Below are 20,289 nucleotides of genomic sequence, written 5' to 3' on the forward strand. Positions count from 1 at the left end.
AAGTGACAAATCAAATCTGCGCTGCAGATCTAGTGCCCTGGGGGCCTGAGGGAAAGGGATTGGCCCAGAGACGAGCAGCTCCACAAGGGGACTGTAAAGATACGGCCATAGGAGAGAAGCAACAAATTCCAGTAATACTCAGAGTGGGTGTGGAGATGGGCTCCCGCACACCAGCTTTCTGGCTCTGCTACTAGAGTTGAGAAAGACACAGGGGAAGGGAGTGAAGAAGATGAGAAGTTCAGTTCTGGATAGATGGCCTTGAGGTATTAGAGACTTTTTCGTTGAAAATACGTGGAGGGGCTCAGTCAGCTGAGCATCTGCCTTGGGCTCAGGTCATGATCAGGGATCCTGGGATCGAGCCCTGAATTGGGGCTCCAAGCTCATCAGGGAGTCTGCTTCTTCCTCTCCCCTCTCCCCTTCCCCCCACATATGCGAGAGTGCACACACTCTCTCGCTCTCTCAAATAAATAAAATCTTAAAAAAAAAAAAGAAAGAACACATCATAGGACACCACAGAGATGTAACCTGCAAAGTTCAAACAGACTGTACAAATGACCTAGTCTCCTCCACAAATACACAGCAAGAAAGAAAAAACAAAAATGAAGTGAGGAACCTATCAAGAATGTAAGAGATATCAATCGATATAGAACTTATTCGGTGTATGTGCTGCCGAAGCGAGCACTAGAACTTATTTTGGATCCTGAGTCAAACAAACTAAAAAATAAGTGCAAAAAAGACTAAGTCAGTCGAACAATGTCACCATTAACTGGTTTAAGGACAGAAACAAAATAAAAATAGACTGAATTTTCCCTGTTTAAAAGGGAAAAGACTTCTTGTTCCCTTATGAGAATTTCCTTCTCTGTCCTTTTCAAATGCATGTAAATATAACAATGAAATAAGCCTCTCGCCAGTCTCCCAACCCAGGAATGTTTCCCAAGGACTAGGGATTAAGAGACTAACTTCTGTGGACACAGGGGATGGGCAGCCTGCTCCAATTTACAAAACTACCTTCTGCCTTAGAATAGAAGTTTGTTTCCCCTCTGGTGGCTGTTCAAATTTCTATGATAAAGTTAGGATGAACTCTGACAAACGGTACTGTTCAAGTCTTCTAACTGGTGGACTAGTTACTATCTTGAAAATGCATAATGGGCTGCCCCTGCGTGGCTATACAAACAGGCCAGACTTCTTTCTCTTCGAAATCTTAGATTGCCTGATTTGATGCTTATTCAATAAACTGTTTTCTTTCTCTACTACCTTTCTGGAAAGGTTCTCTTGGTTAGGAGATTATTTTTTTTAATTATTATATTTCCCCAACACTGGGCATTTGATATTAACTTCTTTTGGTGTGATAATGGTATTGTGGTTTAAAAAAAAAAAAAAAAGAATTCTTTAAGATTTGAGTAGGCTCCATGCCCAACGTGGGGCTGGAACCCATGACCCTGAGATCAAGACCTGAGCTGAGACCAAGAGTCAGATGCACCCCAAATTTTAAAGAATTTTTATATTTTGAAGATATCTAATGAAATATTTGCAGATGAAACAATACGAGGTCTGTGATTTGCTTCAAAAGGCATGGAGTAGGGGCACCTGGGTGGCTCAGTCGGGAAGCATCCCACTCCTGATTTGGGCTCAGGTCATGATCTCAGGGTCATGAGATGGAGCTGTGTGTTAGGGTCTGCACTCAGCGGGGAGCTTGCTTCTCTTCCTCTCCCTCTGCCCCTCCCCCTGCTCATGTGCTCCCTCACTCTCTCAAATAAATCTTAAAAAAAAAAAAAGGGCATAGAGTAGGGTGATTGCCATGTATTGATGATTGACACTGGGTAACAGATACAACAAATTCACTAGGTCACCGTATCTACTTTTGTTATGTTTGAACACTTCCATAATAAAGTCAAAAAGATACACAGAAGCCAACTGGGCTACAGATTTGAAGCTAAGGGGGGAAATAAGCGTTGGAGATAAAGCTTTGGAAGCATCAGCATACAGGTGACAGGAAAACCAGAGGAATGGACAAAATGCCAACTGACATAACATTAAAGCAAGAAATCAAGGGCAGAACTCTGAGGAACGCCAGCAGGTAAAGGGCGGGTAGCTGAAGATCTAGCAAAGGAATCTGAAGAGCTAAAACCAGAAGAATGTGGGGTGTGTTTCAATAAGGAAGGAGTGGCAGACAGTGATGAATAAGGTAGATGCTGCAGTGTCTACCCTGTTAGAAAGTAGGAGGTCGAAGACCACAGCAAAACCAGTTTCATTGCAATGATGGCCCAGGACGTCAGATAGCAGCAAGTGAAAGCATGCAAGGGCAGTGGAGAAGCCAGGATGGTGGCTCTGAAGGGAAGTGACAACAGCCAGAAGGCTACTTAAAGACAAGGGAGGATAGCAGGACGGTAAGGTCTGCAGCTAGTTATTGAAGGGATGGGTTAGAAGTTGAGAAACAAGGGCAAGGAAGGGATAATTGCTGGAACAAGAACACTCAGAAGGCAGGAGAGATAGGACCGATCTAGAGCACAGGGAGGTGGTGTAACCACTCGTTACTTGTCCAAGATCTGTTCTTCACTTCTTCTGCAGAGACAGCGGACCTCCAGCTGGCAACAGGAGGTCTTAGAATTGTGACTAAATTCACCATCTTCCTCTGTAACTGGGTGTGTCCATGTGACCATTGGGGCCAACGGGATAAGCAGAAGTGCCCTGCAACTTCTTGGAAACTTTCCTTAAGGGAAAGCACAAGTTCTCCCTTCACCTGCTTCTATCCATTCTTGCACCCTGATGCCAGATAGAAGGCCACACCATCTGGGACCATTAGATAGAGGCCTTGCTGGTAGAACAGCAAGATAAGAATCTAGGTCTGAACTTTAAAAACAGAGTGGCCAAACCAGTTCTGGACTTCTCTCCAGATCCTATTTACTGGAGAGTGAAATGATTTTTTTTTTTTTTTTTTTTTGAGATTTATTTATTTGAGAGAGGGGAGTAGGGAGAACAAGGGAGGGCACGGGCACACAGCAGAGGAAAGAGAGGGAGAGGGAGAAGCACGCTCCCCGCTGAACAGGGAGCCCGATGTGGGACTCAATCCCAGGACCTCGGGATTATGACCTGAGCCGAACGATCTGAGTCACCCAGGCACCCTTGAAATTATTTTTCTTAAACCGCTGTTATTTTGTGCTTTTATCACATGCAATTCTATCTACCTGACACAGGGAGGACTGGATCCCTCATCCTCTGAGGGTGTAAAAGAATCTTGGTCGATACAACTAATTGGGGGGATGACAGGGAAAAGGGCTGTTAAGGGAGTTCATGCCTGAGTCAGAAAGACAAGGCCGTGAGGATTATGGGTAGACTTGAAATAGCCGTCACGGAAAAGGTCAGAGGGAATACTCTAGGAACACAGAGGACTTTAAGAAGTAGGAGACCAGGGGCGCCTGGGTGGCTCAGTTGGTTAAGCGACTGCCTTCGGCTCGGGTCATGATCCTGGAGTCCCGGGATCGAGTCCCGCATCGGGCTCCCTGCTCGGCGGGGGGTCTGCTTCTCCCTCTGACCCTCCTCCCTCTCATGCTCTCTGTCTCTCATTCTCTCTCTCGCAAATGATGGTGCGACAAGACCTGAGAAGGCAGCTGACTGCACCAATCCAGGGATCAGATTGTACAGGGCAAGAAAGGAGATTCTCTACTACTGCTGACCGTATGACCTAGGGAAAGTTTCTCATGGTCTTCGGGACATACTTTTTCGGTTTGTTCATGCTGAGATTTATAAAGCAAAGCAATGTGCTAAAAAGCTGAAAAGAAATTGTTTAAGCACATGGCATTGTTAATGTCCTAAGAAAAGCTACAACCTCAAGCTACAGCCTCGTTCTTAATTCACATTATATTCTAGCTTACTTTAATTCTCCTTTAAATTGTGGTAAAATACACATAAAAATAATCACTTTTAAGTGGTATTAAGTACATTCACATTATTGTATAACCATAACCACCATCCACCTCCAGAATTCTTTTCATCTTGCAAAACTGAAATTCTGTACCCATTAAACAATATTTCTGCATTCTCCCTTCCCCCAAGCCCTGGCAACCACCATTCTGCTTTCTGTCCCTATGACTTTGATTACTCTAGGTACCTCGTAAGTGGAGTTACATAGTATTTGTCTTTTTGTGACTGGCTTATTTCACTCAGCGTAATGTTTTCAAGGTTCCACCCATGTTACAGCATATGTCAGAATTTCTTTAAGGCTAATATTCCATTGTAGGTTTGTATCACATTTTATCCATCCATTCATCCATCAATGGGCACTTGGGTTGCTTCCACATTTTGGTTATTGTGTATAATGCTATGAACATGGTATATCAGTATCTCTTCTAGACCCTGCTTTCAATTCTTTTGGGTATATGCCTGAGGTGAAATTGCTGGATCATATGTTAACCATTTTTAATTTTTTGAGGAACTGCCATATTGTTTTTGACCGCAGCTATATCATTTTACATTCCCACCAGCAGTGCACAAGGGTCCTAATATATCCACACCCTCACCAAGTCTTGTTATTTTCTGGGGGGAGGGGGAGGGTTTTGTTTTGTTTTTGTTTTTTACACTGGCCATCCTGATGGGGGTCATCATTTGTTTTTAACAAATAGAATGACATAGTAGCAAGAGCCTAGCACGGTATCCAGAACACGGTAAATGGATCAAACAACTTTGAAATAAAAGGTCTAAGTTAAATTCTTTGCTGTCTAAGAAGGAAAGATTGGTTATACGCAATTTGCCAAATCCCAATAATGCCTTTAAGAGATTTCCCTACACCCGTGATGTAGGCTTTTGCTACGGCATATTACTAAGCAAATTACTAATAATTACTAATTCTAGAACAGCTTCATCACCTTCCAAAAAGAAACCAGCACCCATTGCCAGCCACTCCCCATTGCCTTCTCCCCGCCAGTCCCTGAACTAATCCACTTTCTGTCTCTATGAATTTGCCTATTCTGGACATTTCATATAAATGGAATCATAGAATATGTAGCCTTTTGTGTCTTTCTTTCACTTAGTATAATGCTTTCAAGTTTCATCCCTGCTGTAGCATGATTTAGAAATTCATTCTTTATGGTTCAATATTCAATTGTATGGATATATCCTATTTTTTATTAAAACAACTTAGATCTCCCATAAAAATCCAGATTTCTGGCTTTTCTTGAAAAACTGAAGAGTAGAAGGCCCTCCCCTTCCCAGCAATCACTGGCTAGAGCTCGGTAATAGCATCTTGTTCCCTGAACATTCTAGGCACCTTTCTGTCTCTGGGTCTTACTGTTCCTTCTGCCTGAAATGCTCCCAGATACACACCTTGTTCCTTTCTTCACCTGCCAAAGGTCTGTTCACATGACTCCTTGCTGAGGCCTCCCCAACTACATATGCAATGCCTACTCTATCCCCAATACTTGCTATCCCTCACCCCTTGGTTTCATTTATTCCACAGTACTCATTATCATCTGACATACTGTATGTTTTACTTAAGTCTGTTTCCAACCACCCTTCATTAGAATGACAGCTCCAAGATAACAAGGCTTTGTTTTTGTCCACTATTATATTCCCAGTACCAAACCTTAGCAGCGCTCAAATTTTTTTAATATAGAAATTAGTGAAAGAACTTGTTATAGTTTTTACTGACTAAAAGCTGCTCCTAGAAAAGTAAACCTGAAATTATGTTTAAAAAGTTTTGATGCATACTTTATATTACTTACATTTTAAGTTCAATGAATTTTAGCAGATGTATACAGTCTTGTAACCCTATTAAGATATATGCTTAAGATCTAGAACATTGAAAATGATTTTAAGTCATAGTAATACATTAAAGTTGGTCTGTTTACTACAGTCAGGCATGCCTAAAACTTAAAAATGTCCTTAGTTAAAACTTGAGGCTGTTTTCAGAAGTCACATTAAGGAATGTGATGGTTCAAAAATCAAAGCACCAAGAGAACAGGGAGCTGCTAAAACCCAAAGAGACTAAGATCTAGTCCTAAATTAACTAAAGGCCAAAGAAACTGTAACCTAATGAGTTATATTAACTTACAAGAAGACTGTGTTAAGTACTAGGGAAAAAGGCAAACAAAAGAATAAGAATTTATTATCAAAGGGCTAGAGAGAGGATGTGGAGTATCCCAGTCCATGTGGTAATTTTTCTCTCACCAGAATTTATAAACTAGATATCAGTCAGGATCTCTAAACTGCAAGCAACAGAAACCTGTTCTAGCTAATTACAGCAGAAAAGCAATTTACTCAATTTGGGTAACTCCCAAAATCTTTTAAGAGGGCCAGTATCCGGGTTGAAGGCCACATTACTAGCAATAATGGCTCCAGAAGTCACACTGCAGGACGGCCCCGTAGAGATCTATTGCTGCTATCACCTCCACTGCTAGGGAAAGGCACTGCATGAGCCGGCATGGCTGACCCCATGATGCTGGACAGAAGCTACTGCTGGTATGGTTACCACCCTGCCCATCACAGAATGAATTCTTTGCTGCCCCTTCTTGAATTTCAAGTCAAAGTTTAAGATGCATGCTTCTATTGGTGGAGCCTAGGTCAAGTGCCCACAACTCTAGCTGCAATGAAAATACGGCAGAATGTGGGTGGAGAGAAGTCTAAAGAGGTAGATGAAGGTCAAATTATGGTGCTATGTGTTCTACACTTCAACGCAGTAGTCGAAGGACAAATATCAAAATATAAAACTATTAAATGAAAGTGTATCAGAAAAAATGTATCTAGAACAAGCCTGAGATTTCATTGCTTATTATAGGTTCAGGCTACGTTTTAAAAGTATGAACCTTTAAAGCCAATTTAAAGAAATACAAAGTGAATAATATGGCAAATTAGCAAAGATGGTATATGAATACAAGACTGAAGCATGGATGCATGTAAAAGAAAGCCATGGAAAGACTAAGCAAAGGAGAAATGTCTTAGAAAGCTCATTCTGGTGGCAGCGAAGAATGTGAACCAAGGAAGGTAAGAAAGGGACAAAAGATACCAATGGAAAGTTACAGTCAAGTGTGAGGAGATAGAACGACAGCAGCACCATTATGGTGAAGAACTCTAATCATTTGTGGGGGGGGGGGGTGGAATCAACAAGACTTTGTGATCAACAGATGTAACACACAAAAGGGAAGGAGCAAACAACTGTGATGGTCTTCTAGTTTGACTTAACTCGGTAATGGGTGACAGCATGAAACAGACCATGGAAGTACAGCAGGAGAAACTGATTTGAGGAAGAAGATAAGGAATTTTGTTTTTGAACAAATGGAGTTTGAGACATCTGTGAAAGAGAGATGAGGCTCCTTAGAACAAAGTTGGAGAAACATTAGGGTCAATATTTAAGGGCTGGGAAGAAGAGGAAGATCCCACAAAGGAGTCCAGGAAGGACTAGTCAATGGAGACAAGAGACTCAAAAGAGAGGGGTGTGTTTGCTAACAGGATGTCCAGAATAAAGCGGTCAGTTGTACAACAGAGAGGTTCAACAAAATAAAGGCCAACAAATCAGTGGGCTTGCTCAAGGGCGTTGCAGTGGAACAGCAGGGTGGAAGCCAGGCTGAAGTATCATGATCATACAACTAATGAATGCTAACATCCTCTACCAACCACTGAAAGCAAATACACACCCTTGAACTCACACATCAATCTGTACCAAAGAGTTCTCAGATCTCAGTTTTCCTGTTAAACTACCTCAGGTCCTCCATCAGTTCTTCCTGAAGCAGACCAGATTCTGGGTCTCAACCAGAAGAGATTCCTGGTCTGCTATCTGACGGAGCACCAAATGGAACAGGAAGAACAAATGTCTCTAGCCTAGTTGGGAGGAACCGGAGTAGCTCCCATGCAGCTTCGCGAACTCCAGGACTCTGGGCAGGTCCCAGCCGCAGTTCGTTTAGATAGTTGTTTCGGTGGCCGGCACCTCTGTTAATCTCCGTTTACAGCTAGCTTTCCCCCACAGAACACTCCTTCAACTTCTGAAGAAAAAAAAAAGGGGGGGGCTAAGGACCGTGGCTTTCAGCGCTCACCAGAGTCAGGAGCAGAAGCACCGAATCTGAGCCTTGCCAGAGCAATTGCCTCTTCGTCTCTCCCAGGCTCTCCACATATGCTCAGATAAGGGGTTACCTGAGAGAGGAACCGAGTGTTCTCACCAAACCCAGACACTAACATCAAATCCACTCATTCAAGAAAACAGGAAGTTTGGCCAATGCCATAGCAACACCAGCAGCCTGTGACATCAGAGCTGAAGGCAGGGAACAAAGGGATTTGTGAAAGTTACCTTTCTGTGGGTCTTCCCTGCCTTGAAATTTGACCCATGCTGCTTGTTTGAAAGTGTTCTAGTACTTTAGTACTGTTTCACAATACAGCAATTGAAACTTCTCTTGGTACTTTTCTCCAACCTATTTTTGGAGATTAGCCAAAAGCACATGCCACAAATCTGCTGAGTGCCACACTCTTATTAATATGCAAGGAGATTCTATTTTGGGCTGCTGGTAATACTGGCCTACCAGTCAGCTACAGGGTAAGGATATAAATTGTAAGACTAAAAATATCTGGGGGAAAAAAAAAAAAAAGGGAAGACCAAAATAAAAACTGCAGCTTCCCCATCACTTTAGGTTGAGAGTTTATAGAGGAGGTATTTGAGGATGTAGTATTTAAGGGAGAATGGCTTTTCCAGGTTGGAGTGGAAAAATACCATGAGCTAGGACAGGAAAGGTCTACAAAGCATGAGTAAGAGAAGCCGCCACAGATGTGCCCCTCCCCCTCATTCAGCAGCCTCAGCTGAATATTATAAATATGTCCTGTGTAAGAGGCCGAAATTGATTCTTGTCAGTCTATTAAGGTAGAATTGAGCACTGAACAGGCAATTCAAGCAAGGCTAGGCCCAGTTTATCAGATGGGCTGGAAGGGTTTATCCAGTGTTTAAAAAAATAGTGATTCCCAGAGATTGTCCTCGTCGGTGTAAATGCTGCCTTTTAAAAAGGTTGAATGTGGGACGCCTGGGTGGCTCAGTCGTTAGGCGTCTGCTTTTGGCTCAGGTCATGATCCCAAGGTCCTGGGATCGGAGCCCTGCCTCAGGCTCCCTCCTCAGCGGGAAGCCTGCTTCTCCCTCTCACCCTCCCCCTGCTTGTGTTCCCTCTCTCGCTGTGTCTCTCTCTGTCAAATAAATAAATAAAATCTTAAAAAAATAAAAAATAAAAAGGCTGAATGTGTACAGCTGATTTAAAGGGACAGTATCCTCATTTATAAGCAGAAACAGAAACTTCTTCCCATTAGGGAACTGATGACACATTAAAACTAAATCCTCATTTCTCTTTCATCTTTGGTGGTAAACCTGGAGAGTCATTAAAAGGAATGAGATCCTACTGAAGAAGGATCTGTAATTATTTAACAGAGAAGAGTTTTGAGTATTCAGCCAAAGACACCATATCTAGATGCAGCCAGAATTATAAGAAGTACACCTCAACTCAAGGTGGCTTTGGTGACTTCACTAGTCCTGTGTTTTAGAAGGAAATGATCCACCCCTGGAATGGACTCAATGATCAGCTGAGGAGGTTTCAAAGCAAGAGTGGGGAGGGGATTTGTAGTTCACCTAGATTCCCCACTGATATCTGCAGCACCTACAGCTCGATGCTGCCATGCCTTTTGCACTTACAGCTTCAGACAAGATCTGTGAATTGTCCTAATATGAATGGAGGAAATGGCCTCAAACAGCAGCTAGAAACATTCAGGTTAGATAAAAGGAAGAACCTTCCTAGCATAACAGTTGGAATTTGGTGCCCTCTTACCAAAAGAAGGGTTCTCTATTACCATATAAATGGCATTTGTCTTTGGGTCAGGTTCTGTAAGTTTAGCATACTATCCTAATTACAAGACTGCAGTTTTCCTGCAGATTACCTGGGCACTTGTGAAAATGTACATACATGTCTGGGCCCCACCACAGAGCCAATAAATCAGACTATTCCATGGAGGAGCCTAGGAACCTATATTTTTAACAAGTAACTTAAGTGATTTTCATAATCAGGGAAGTTTGAGAAACACTGATCTAAGGCTCTGCTTACATTAATATAAAGCTATTCATCCTGGGGAGGAAACAAAGGATATGAAGAGAGGAAACTGGCTAGACTGATGCATCAGAAGCGCCTCCTAATTGAGTTCAGAGAGCTAGAATTTGAGAGGGAAAGGCTGACTGAGCAGTTAGAGCTGGGGCTAGCTAGCATTCTTTCCACTGCCTTGCATTCCCTATGCTCCCCACCCCCCGCCCCCACCTCCTTGCCTTCCACACAGTTACTCTCTTTACTGCCGACAAGACTCTGCCTGAAGACTCCCAGATCTCAAACCGCAGATGGGATCTAAGGGAGGATGAGAGGCTTCCCAAGTAGAAGCAGATCCTGTGCAGTCCCTGGATAGGAGAGGAGACAGAACTGCTCTGTTACCAGCCATCACAGACATCTAAAATCCAGCCACTTACCCAAATTGGAGAGTCTTTTCATCAAGCCAGCTTCTCTAATGGCAGCAGGACCATACTCCACTCCTTTTCTTTTCTGTCACATAAATTACACAGTTAGATGCGAGGAAAAAGGGTTAGAAATAAGACCCCTTTATTTCACAAAATACAGAAACCTGCTATTTTTTTTTTTTTTAAGATTTTTATTTATTTATTTGACAGAGAGAGACATAGCGAGAGCAGGAACACAAGCAGGGGGAGTGGGAGAGGGAGAAGCAGGCTTCCTGCCGAGCAGGGAGCCCGATGCGGGACTCGATCCCAGGACCCTGGGATCATGACCTGAGCCGAAGGCAGACGCTTAACGACTGAGCCACCCAGGCGCCCCCAGAAATCTGCTATTCTATACATAGTTCCCAACAGATCCCTCTGAAAACCTGTGACACCATCAGCCCTTCCTTTTATTATTTTCACCTGAGGTCTGCTCATTTCAAACACTTGCAGGGAAGGACCGAAAAACAACAATTACTGGAATCAAATCAACCTCCAAGCAAGCCCCTGGCTGTGGGAAGAACAGGCGGAGGCCAAGACAGAGGAAGGGGCTGAGAAGGTCTGGATCTGGTGGTTGGCGGGGTAGGGTGGGGTGGGGTGGGGTGGGGTGTGTGTGTGTGTGTGTGTCTGGCAGAGGCCTGAGCCTGGGCTCACTGAGCAGTGAGCTCTCCACGACTGCAGGTTTCTTCCATTGAAGAGAACAAAACAGCCCCTCCCGTCCTCCCGCCGCTAGAGAAGGCAGCGCCAATTTCCCCGCCAACGAATGGTTTCTGAGAACGGACCCTGGAGCCTTAAATCCTCGGTCGCTCTCTTTAACCTCTTCTCTCTCGACTTTCCACCGGGTATTCTGGCCGGTTTCTACCCCTCCAGCCCCTCCCTGAAATCCCGCCCCTCCCCTCTCCCCCAACACCCCAAGCGGGACCCACCACTTTCTCGCTCCTCGGGAGGAAGGCCGCAGAGACCCGCCAGCCCCCCGCGACCCCCCGCCCGCAGCGCAAGCAGGATGCTCTCCATCTCTTTTCTCCTTCCCCATCTTCTACCAGGGGAAACCCCACGTGCTCTCTCGGTGCCCAATCGTGGGAACCCACCACCTCGTCCTCCTCTCCGTTTCTCCCCATCTTCTCCTCGCCTCCCAGTCCCTCACCCCACCCCCGCTTTCTCCAGGTTCTGCCCCACGGTGCCAAATCTCTGTTCTCACCTGTCCCTGTGAGAACGGGGCTCCGATCACAGCCACCGAGTGAACAGACTTGTTCAGGACGGAACGCACTTGCGTCCGGAGGAGACGCGAGAGGCTGCTTCTCAGGGACATGACTGGCAGCGCGGGAGGGAGGTGAGAGAGAAGCTGCTCTGTGCGGCTCGCCGCATTAAGTGAACGCAGCCGCCCGGCGCCGCTTTTCACCTACCCGGGCGCCAGCTGCACCGCCCCGCCCTGTGACGTCACTACCATCCGGTCCCGCCCCCAACCAGCCCCCGACACACCTTCCAGCAGACCCCGCCCACTGCCCCTGTCCGGGACACGCCTTCGCTGACGTCACCCCGCCCTAGCCCGGGCTCTCCCTCAGGGGAGGAGCCCCTACAGCTGACGCCACAAGGCTAGTGTCAGTGTCGGACCAATAAGAGCGCGGTCACGGACAGGTGTGTCCCGTCTCGGGAAGCGACTGGTACCTGCGAAGTTAGCGAATTCGGCGGAACACGGGAACCAACTCGCAACCTCTCAGATCGCAACTCTCTTCACACATATGCATGCCCGGCAGATGTCAACTCTAGGAAAGGGCTGGCTGCCCGGGCTGGGCTCTGGGCTGGTCTGACCCCACCTGAGTGCTCTGCCCAAGATGAAACCAGCATCCATCTGCTCTGTTCCATCTCAACTCCGGGTCCAAAAACACACTTACCCATCTTCGGGCTTTGAAGTCTAAGAGATCAAATATAGATAGAGCTCTCTGGGCCGGGCATGTTAATAAAAACTCACCTATCCTAGGTATTTTGGATGGAGAGGTTAGGATTTTTCAAAACAATCACCTTCCAGGTGTTTCCAATTCTTCACCTGAATAACGGGAGCACTGGTTATAAAAACCAAACTTAACAACATATCTGGACTATTCCTAAAATTTGGGGAGGCTAAAGAGCTGAAAAGTAACTAGAGTTTTAATAATAATAGCCAATTACAGTTCCAAGAACGTTTAGTCCTCTAACAATTCCATAAATCGGGGACTGTTGTAAAGAGGAGGAAAGAAGATCAGAGAAGATAACTTTCCCAAAGTCATATGGCTTGTAAGAGACAGGGTTGTGTGACTCCAGATTCCAAGTTCTTATCCAGAGTGGGCTTGCAGGAATTTGGACATTAGTCCTACCAAAATACATTTTTACGTAAACAACAGAAAATTATCTCACCTGATGCCAACTTACATGCTGCTCTCCAAAATAGCTCAGAAGTCTTCAGGGCAACATCATAACTCCAAGGAGCTTTAGTATTATAAGGCAGTTTATTTTTAGAGGATAAATTTTACACCTGTCTCCCCCTGCTGGTCTAACAAAGACATGTCTGAAGCTTTAGCAAATAAGCAGTTACTGTAAGGCAATAGTTCTAAAAGTGTGGTCCTCTCGCCAGCAGCACCAGCCTTTGCATACTTGTCAAATGGAAATTATTAGGCTCTACCCTCAAATTTACTGACTCAGTAACTCTTGGGGTGGAGCACCAGCAACCTAAATTTTAACAATCTCTCCAGGTCCGGGAGCTGTAGGGAGCAGTAGGGGTGTGGTCAGGGATTCAGTCACTAATACTGATACACACTTGTTCAGATCCTTGGAATTATCTTGGTACCTTTTTCTTGCCCATCACCACATCCAATTTTTTTGTCCTTGACTGTATTTTCTTAAATTGATTCAGGCTCTCCTAGACTACCGCAAAACCTCTGTTTCTTGAGCAGCTACTGTGGGTCACCAGATTGACCTTTCTAAAGTACTACATTAATCCTGCATGTCATTTCAGGGGTTTTCTGTTACCTATAGTTTAGTCAGAGGTGAATTACTAGTTCCACATTATTATGGTCGGGGGGAGGGAGCAGTAGATTGTTCTATTACTATTATCCTTTAAAATTCTAATTATTATTGCTTCCGTATGTCTGAAATATTTTATAATTCATTTTTAAACCCTGAAAAATAAGTGGTCTGCTTTTGTTTTCAAAATATGCATTTGTTCTCAAAATAAGTTATTAAAGATAATATTCTAAAGTTATAAAAGTCATAGTAGAATAAGTTGTTTTAGAAATTTACAACTTGTACTCTGTTATTGCATAAGTCTAGGACTCTTCCTCAGATCCAAAACAAGTTGTTCTGCTTTTCTTCTTCCTTTATTGGAGGACCTAGGTATTCTACCTCTCTAATTCAGTAGCTGCCAACACACTATCCTTGATAGGTTGCTGGCACTGTGTATGTGGGGAGTGGGGCGGGGGAGCTGGGTGAGTAGGTAAGACCTGATCATGGTGTTTGCCAATTTCCATGGTGTATATACTCCCAAGCTACCATTGTGATGTCACTGATCGTGGAGTTGGGAAAAAGTGTTCATCATATAGTATTTCTACCATACAGATACGATCAACATAAATAACCTGAAGAGCACAGATAATAGCACTGTAGTTATAAGATAATTAGGCAATGACAAGTTTTGAATGTATATTATCTTTGTTTTTAATACAATTTACTTGTAAGTTTATATAATTTTATTTTTAATAATGATTTTTAAGAACTGGTTTGAAATAGTCTTGAAAATGTAATGATAAAGTTTTGCAGGCGGCAAGCATACCTCCAGCAGTCTCCAGCAGTCTCCAGCAGACCACTGTTTACTGAAAATCCAAGGGAACTCAGAAAAGACTAAACTGGAAATTCTCAAGGGCTGGGACCATAAATCTTTCTGCTCATCGTTTTATCCCTTCCTGAATACAGTGCTTGGTACATAGCAGGAGCTTGGCAAATAATTGACCTTCCAGATTTTTTATGAAATCCTTACTCATAAGCCTTGGTCTATGGCTCTGATATGGAATGGAAGTCCCCAAAGATTTCTTTCTGAATTTCTACTTTTACATACTAAAGAGCTGAACTCACCAACCACACCTTTGGACTCTAAAATTTAGAGCCTCTCTTTCATTTAAAAAAATTTATTTGTTCACTCATTTATTGCCAATACTTACTGAGCACTTAGTGTGTGCAAAGCATTGTTCTATGTGCTGTTCATAGAGATGAAGACATAATAGCTCATCACTTCCAGTGCTTACATTCTAGTGGGGAAAAGAGTCAAGTAGTTAAATAATTTCAGATAGTAGTAAATACTATGGAGAAAATAAAGGAGGGAAATGGGACACAAGGTGCTGTTTTAGATAGGGGTATCAAGGAAGACCTCTCCAAACTAACCTTTGAGCCAGACACCTGAATGATGAGAAGGAGCTGGTCATAACAAGTTCTGGGAGTAGAGCCTTCTAGGTTTACAGGAACAGCAAGATCCAAAACCATAAAGTTAAAACATGCTTGTGGATCAGAAGAAGAACAAGAATCCCTGTGTAGCCCCAGTGTGCCCCAATGTGCAGAGCAAAGGGCGTATAGTCAATTGAATCAGATTGATAGGCAGGGAACAGAAGCAGCACTGAAGAGCATGAACTTTAGAGGAAGAATTTTTTTACACAAAGGCAGAGGGTTAAATTGTTCTGAACCTGTATTATGTTGTTGGGAATATTTGGTCCCTTCTTTTTTGCTTTGCTCTTCTATCCCAAGTCTGGGAGAATTAACATAATGACCCTAGGATACAGTTAAGGTAAGGAAGCAGAGGATGAGTACTATAGAGGGTAAAATAAAGAGTCTGTTTACCATGCAGTGGGGACTCCTGGATTCAGTAGAAAGGCTGGATAGAGGGTAATAAAGGAGGGGGATAACTATAAGTGACTGGTTTCATTGCCTGCCCAACCCACAGCCTGGTCTAGAGGCAGCCACCTGAGCCCCTTACATACTCCTCACCGCCAACACCACCACAAAGAGAGGAGTTTTCATTACAAGCCTTGATCAGTGATAGGGATGTGAAAGCAGCAATATGGCTGCCAGCAACGTATAAATGAAACTTAGGTGTGAAATCTGTTTTGGCACCAATGGAAGCCCAGGTTGCTAAGGACACCTGAATGCGTTTTCCTTTGTTCAGGTTCCAAACTGAAAACAAGTCTTGAGCCCTCTGTACCTGAATGTTCTATTTGGGATGTTTTGTAACCAAACTAACATTGAGTTCCCTCCTTGGTGAGTTACAGATAGAGACTACACCAGGTGGAGTTGTCACACAAAGGAAAGTTTATCTGCAGCAAATAAGGAAATCATGGAGATTAACTTCCAAAGTTAGCCTTTGGGGGTGAGTGGGTTTCTTTGAATATTAGGATGAATACTCGGAAAGGGGAGCTTTGTCATTGCATGTAAAGATGGGCATAAGGTTGCCAGGCGTATTTAGAAGACATGCCTACACAGGTATCCCGTGTTATGTTAATGAAGCTTGTATTCCTCCTCGGGCCGAGATTTTTTTTTTTTTTTTTTCGGGCCGAGATTTTAATGGTATAATGAGGTAGAAGTAACCGTCAGACACTCCATGGTCCCTCTGCTCTGGTGTGAGTCAGTGGTCAACCTCAAACTACTCTAGGCCTGTGGAGCTTTTCCTGTTGTTTGCCTCAAAAAGATAAGGTTAACATTCCCGTGAGGAAGAAGGGTATCCACAGGGGTCTTGCTGGTGACAGTTTTAACCTAATTAACCCTATGGGGCACAGTTTCACTTCCTCCCCACTCCCTACCTCCTTCCCTTCACTTAATTTCTTCTCATCCTTCAGGTTTTGGTGTCAAAGGCCCTTCTCTGAAGAAGCCTTTCCAGACCTCCAAAGTTGAATTAAACATAATCATAAAATTTGCTAAGGTTGCTGAATGATTACTATATGCTAGATAGCTACCTGCTCACTACTTCACAGTTGTTATTTAATCCCCATCACAAGACATGAGATAGGCACTATTATCATCTTCATTTCAGATATGGTAACCAATGCTTGCAAAGGCTAACAAATTTGCCAGAGCTCACACAGTAAGTGGCCAAAAGCAGAATCCCAAACCCGAGACAGAGCGAGGGTTTTAAATACCCCTCGCATGGTTCACTTAATCCTCTGAATTATAATTGTCTATTTAAAGGACTGTCTCCTTCTCCTCGAGAGCAGTTTGAGAGCAGGAATGGTCCCTTACTGTCATTTAATACAGTGGCTAACATGAGAGGTGTTCAATAAATTTTTATTGAATGATTATATATTTTAACACTGCAAAATGGTGTGTACACTATGACTACAATAATTTTTAAAAGTGCAAAAACTAGGGCGCCTGGGTGGCTCATTTGGTTAAGCGACTGCCTTCGGCTCAGGTCATGATCCTGGAGTCTCGGGATCGAGTCCTGCATCGGGCTCCCTGCTCGGCAGGGAGTCTGCTTCTCCCTCTGACCCTCCTCCCTCTCATGCTCTCTCTCTCAAATAAATAAATAAAATCTTTAAAAAAAAAAAAAGTGCAAAAACTAAGAGATGGAATGAGAGAGAAACATGTAACACTGAAAGGTTTTTAGGATTGTGTGTAATATTTTTCTCTCATTCAAAAAATTTCTATATTATGTCATCTTTTCAACAATGAAAACATTAAAATAAGAGGACTTAAATGCTTGGGAAATGAAGATTTATTGGTTTAGGTGGCAGGATTATGGATGTATTTTCTTTTATATAATTTCAATTCGATGTTGGGAAAATAATAAATATATCTTATTAAAAATGGACAAGTAATAAGATTTTTAAAATATATATTATTTATAAGAGTATCAAAAACCACTAAACACCTAGAAATAAGTCTAATGGAAGATGTGCAAGACAACTACAAAATACTGCTGAGAGAAATTAGATAAGAACTAAATAAGTGGAGAAATATACCAGGTCCATGGACTGGAAGACTCAGCATAGTTAAGATATCAATTCTCCCTAAATCGACTGGTAGATTCAATGCAACCCAAGCAGAATTTTTGGTGAAAATACAAAGAACCTAGAACAGCTATCACAATCTTGAAGAAAAAGATTGAAGTTAAAAAACAACATCATGAGAAATCAAAACCTACTATAAAGCTATAGTAATTGAGACAGATTGATGTTGACACAGGGAAGACAAAATAGAAAAACAGACCAAAATAGAGTCTGGAAACAGACTGACACAAAAGTAGTCACTTGATTTACAACAAAGCCACCATTGCAGTCAGTGGGGAAAGATGGTCTTTTCAACAAAGCTATTGGGGGAAGGGTACTTGGGTGGCTCAGTCCATTAAGTGCCTGCCTTCAGCTCAGGTCATGATCCCAGGGTCCTGGGATCAAGTCCTGCATGGGGCTCCCTGCTCAGCAGGGAGACTGCTTCTCCCTCTCCCTCTGCCCCTCCCCCCAACTCGTGTTTTCTCTTGCTCACTCTGCTCTCTCTCTCAAATAAATAAATTTTTAAAAAATCTTTAAAAAAAAAAAGCTATTGGGGGAAGAAAAGAACTTTGACCCTTACCGCCTATCAAAAATTAATTCCAAATGGATCATAAGCCTAAATATGAAAGGTAAAACAATAAAGCTTTTAGGAAAAAAAAGGAATAGAATATTTTCATAACTTGAGGCAGGCAAACTGTCTTGAATAAGATCTAAAACAACATTAACCATGAAAGAAAAGATTGATAAATTAGACTACATTAAAATTAAAACCTCTCTTCACCAAAAGACACCATTAAGAGTATGAAAACATAAGGCATAGAGTGCATTTTACTGCACGGATGATAGCACCTAAATAAAAAATTGTTTTAAATGGACAGATAAGGAAAATTCCACTTCTAAAAGATGGGGTAGGCATATCCTTCCCTATCTTTCCCACTGAGAACAGCTAAAATCCTTGGACATTTTTGGGGTGCTTGGGTGGCTCAGTCCGTTAAGCATCTGCCTTCAGTTCAGGTCATGATCTCAGGGTCCTGGGATTCAGCCCTGCATTGGGCTCCCTGCTTGGCGGGGAGTCGGCCTCTCCTCTGCCCCTCCCCCTGCTCATGCTCTCTTTCTCAATTCCCTCTCTCTCTCAAATAAATGAATAAAATCTTAAAAAAAAAAAAAATCCACAGTGCCTGGATGGCTCAGTTGGTTAAGCAGCTGCCTTCGGCTCGGGTCATGATCCCAGGGTCTTGGGATCAAGCCCCACATCAGGCTCCCTGCTCAGCAGGGCACCTGCTTCTCCTTCTCCTGTTTGCCCTGCTTGTGCTCTCTCTGTCAAATAAAATATTTAAATAAATTAATTAATTAATTAATAATATCCTTGGACATTTTATATGAAACAAACAAAAGACTCTGAAAGGTGGAGAGGAGGCAGACTGACTAGAGAGTCTCACTATGACACAGCAGTGTGTTCCCTGGGTTTTCTTTTTGCCTCATATATTCCAGACTGGGTGCTGGAGTAAATGGCAACCAGGAAATGCTCTATAGAAACCTGCCTTCTCTAGACAAAGAACAAAGTAAGGCACAAACTAGCAAGACAGAAAACTTTTAGACATTACCTACTCTACAGCAGCCAAGCATTACCAAAAAAAAAAAAAGTGCCCCCTCCCCACTCCTGCCAGCTGGGGAACCTAGACTTATACCTCACCAGGCTGTAAAGAGGAGCTCCACCCCTGCCACTGGGGTGGTATCAGAGAAGGCTGAGTGCAGAGTGGGGGTTTTATCCCTTTTGAGTAGTAACAGCTTCCCCCAGTGCCACCCCATGGTGTCATTGGAGTACATGAAGGGGAACTTGGACTTCCACACCCATCCAGAAATTACAAGGAACACCTCCCCACCAGGTGTCAATGGAGGCCAAGTGGAGAACTTGGACTTCCACCTCTACCTAGCAATAATGTGTTAGTGTCCCTTTTCCTCCACTGGAGCAGTGTCAGTGGAAGCTTGTTAGAAGATTAAATAAGATCCAAAATCTCATAATATTCAAAATGCCCAGGTTTCAACTGAAAATCACTCATCATACCACGAACTAGAAAAGTCTCAACTTGAATGACAAGAGACAATCAACAGATGCCAATACTGAGATGACAAAGATGTTAGTATTTTCTGATAAGGGTTTTAAAGCAGTCATCATAAAAATGTTTCAACAAGTAAATACAAACACATTTCAAACAAATGATGAAGTTGAAAGTCTTAGTAAGGAATAAAATATATCAAGAAGAACCAAATGGAAATTCTAGAACTGAAAAATATAACTAAAATAAAAAACTCAAGGTATGGGCTTAACAACAGAATGGTGAAGACACAGGAAATAATCAGTGAACTAGAAGACAGAACAACAGAAATTACCCAGTCTGACTAACAGAGAGAAAACAGACTGAAAGGAAAAAAAAGAAGAACTGAACTTTAGGGACTCTGAGACTATAACAACAACAACAACAAAAATCTAACAATCATATCATCTGAGTCTCACAAGGAGAGGGTGAAGCTGAATAAAATACCTGAAGAAATAATGGCTGAAAATTTCCCAAATTTGGCAAGACATAAAACCTACAGATTCAGGGGCGCCTGGGTGGCTCAGTTGGTTAAGCCACTGCCTTCGGCTCAGGTCATGATCCTGGAGTCCCGGGATCGAGTCCCGCATCGGGCTCCCTGCTCGGCGGGGAGTCTGCTTCTCCCTCTGACCCTCCCCCCTCTCATGTGCTTTCTCTCTCTCATTCTCTCTCTCTCAAATAAATAAATAAAATCTTTAAAAAAAAA

The 20,289-nt window shown here is 43.1% G+C and overlaps 3 protein-coding genes across 11 annotated transcripts in view; all 3 read right to left on the reverse strand.

The window, feature by feature from the left end:
* The window catches only part of ARG2 (arginase 2), a 31,325-nt gene extending 19,412 nt beyond the window's left edge, over window positions 1–11,913 (reverse strand). The window contains exons 1-2 of the mRNA XM_006738603.3: window positions 11,688–11,913; window positions 10,466–10,538 (exon numbers count right to left, since the gene is read on the reverse strand). Coding sequence (XP_006738666.1) covers window positions 10,466–10,538; window positions 11,688–11,798 — 184 coding nt within the window. The 5' untranslated portion in view covers window positions 11,799–11,913. The remainder of the gene's footprint in view (window positions 1–10,465; window positions 10,539–11,687) is intronic.
* Window positions 1–20,289, reverse strand: part of RAD51B (RAD51 paralog B) — a 780,046-nt gene that overhangs the window by 730,618 nt on the left and 29,139 nt on the right. The window lies entirely within an intron of this gene.
* The window catches only part of LOC115942756 (uncharacterized), a 300,514-nt gene that overhangs the window by 111,907 nt on the left and 168,318 nt on the right, over window positions 1–20,289 (reverse strand). The window lies entirely within an intron of this gene.

This window comes from Leptonychotes weddellii, chromosome 9, assembly GCF_054177405.1.
Source record: "Leptonychotes weddellii isolate Sample4059 chromosome 9, ASM5417740v2, whole genome shotgun sequence".
In the NCBI taxonomy this organism is placed as follows: domain Eukaryota; kingdom Metazoa; phylum Chordata; class Mammalia; order Carnivora; family Phocidae; genus Leptonychotes; species Leptonychotes weddellii.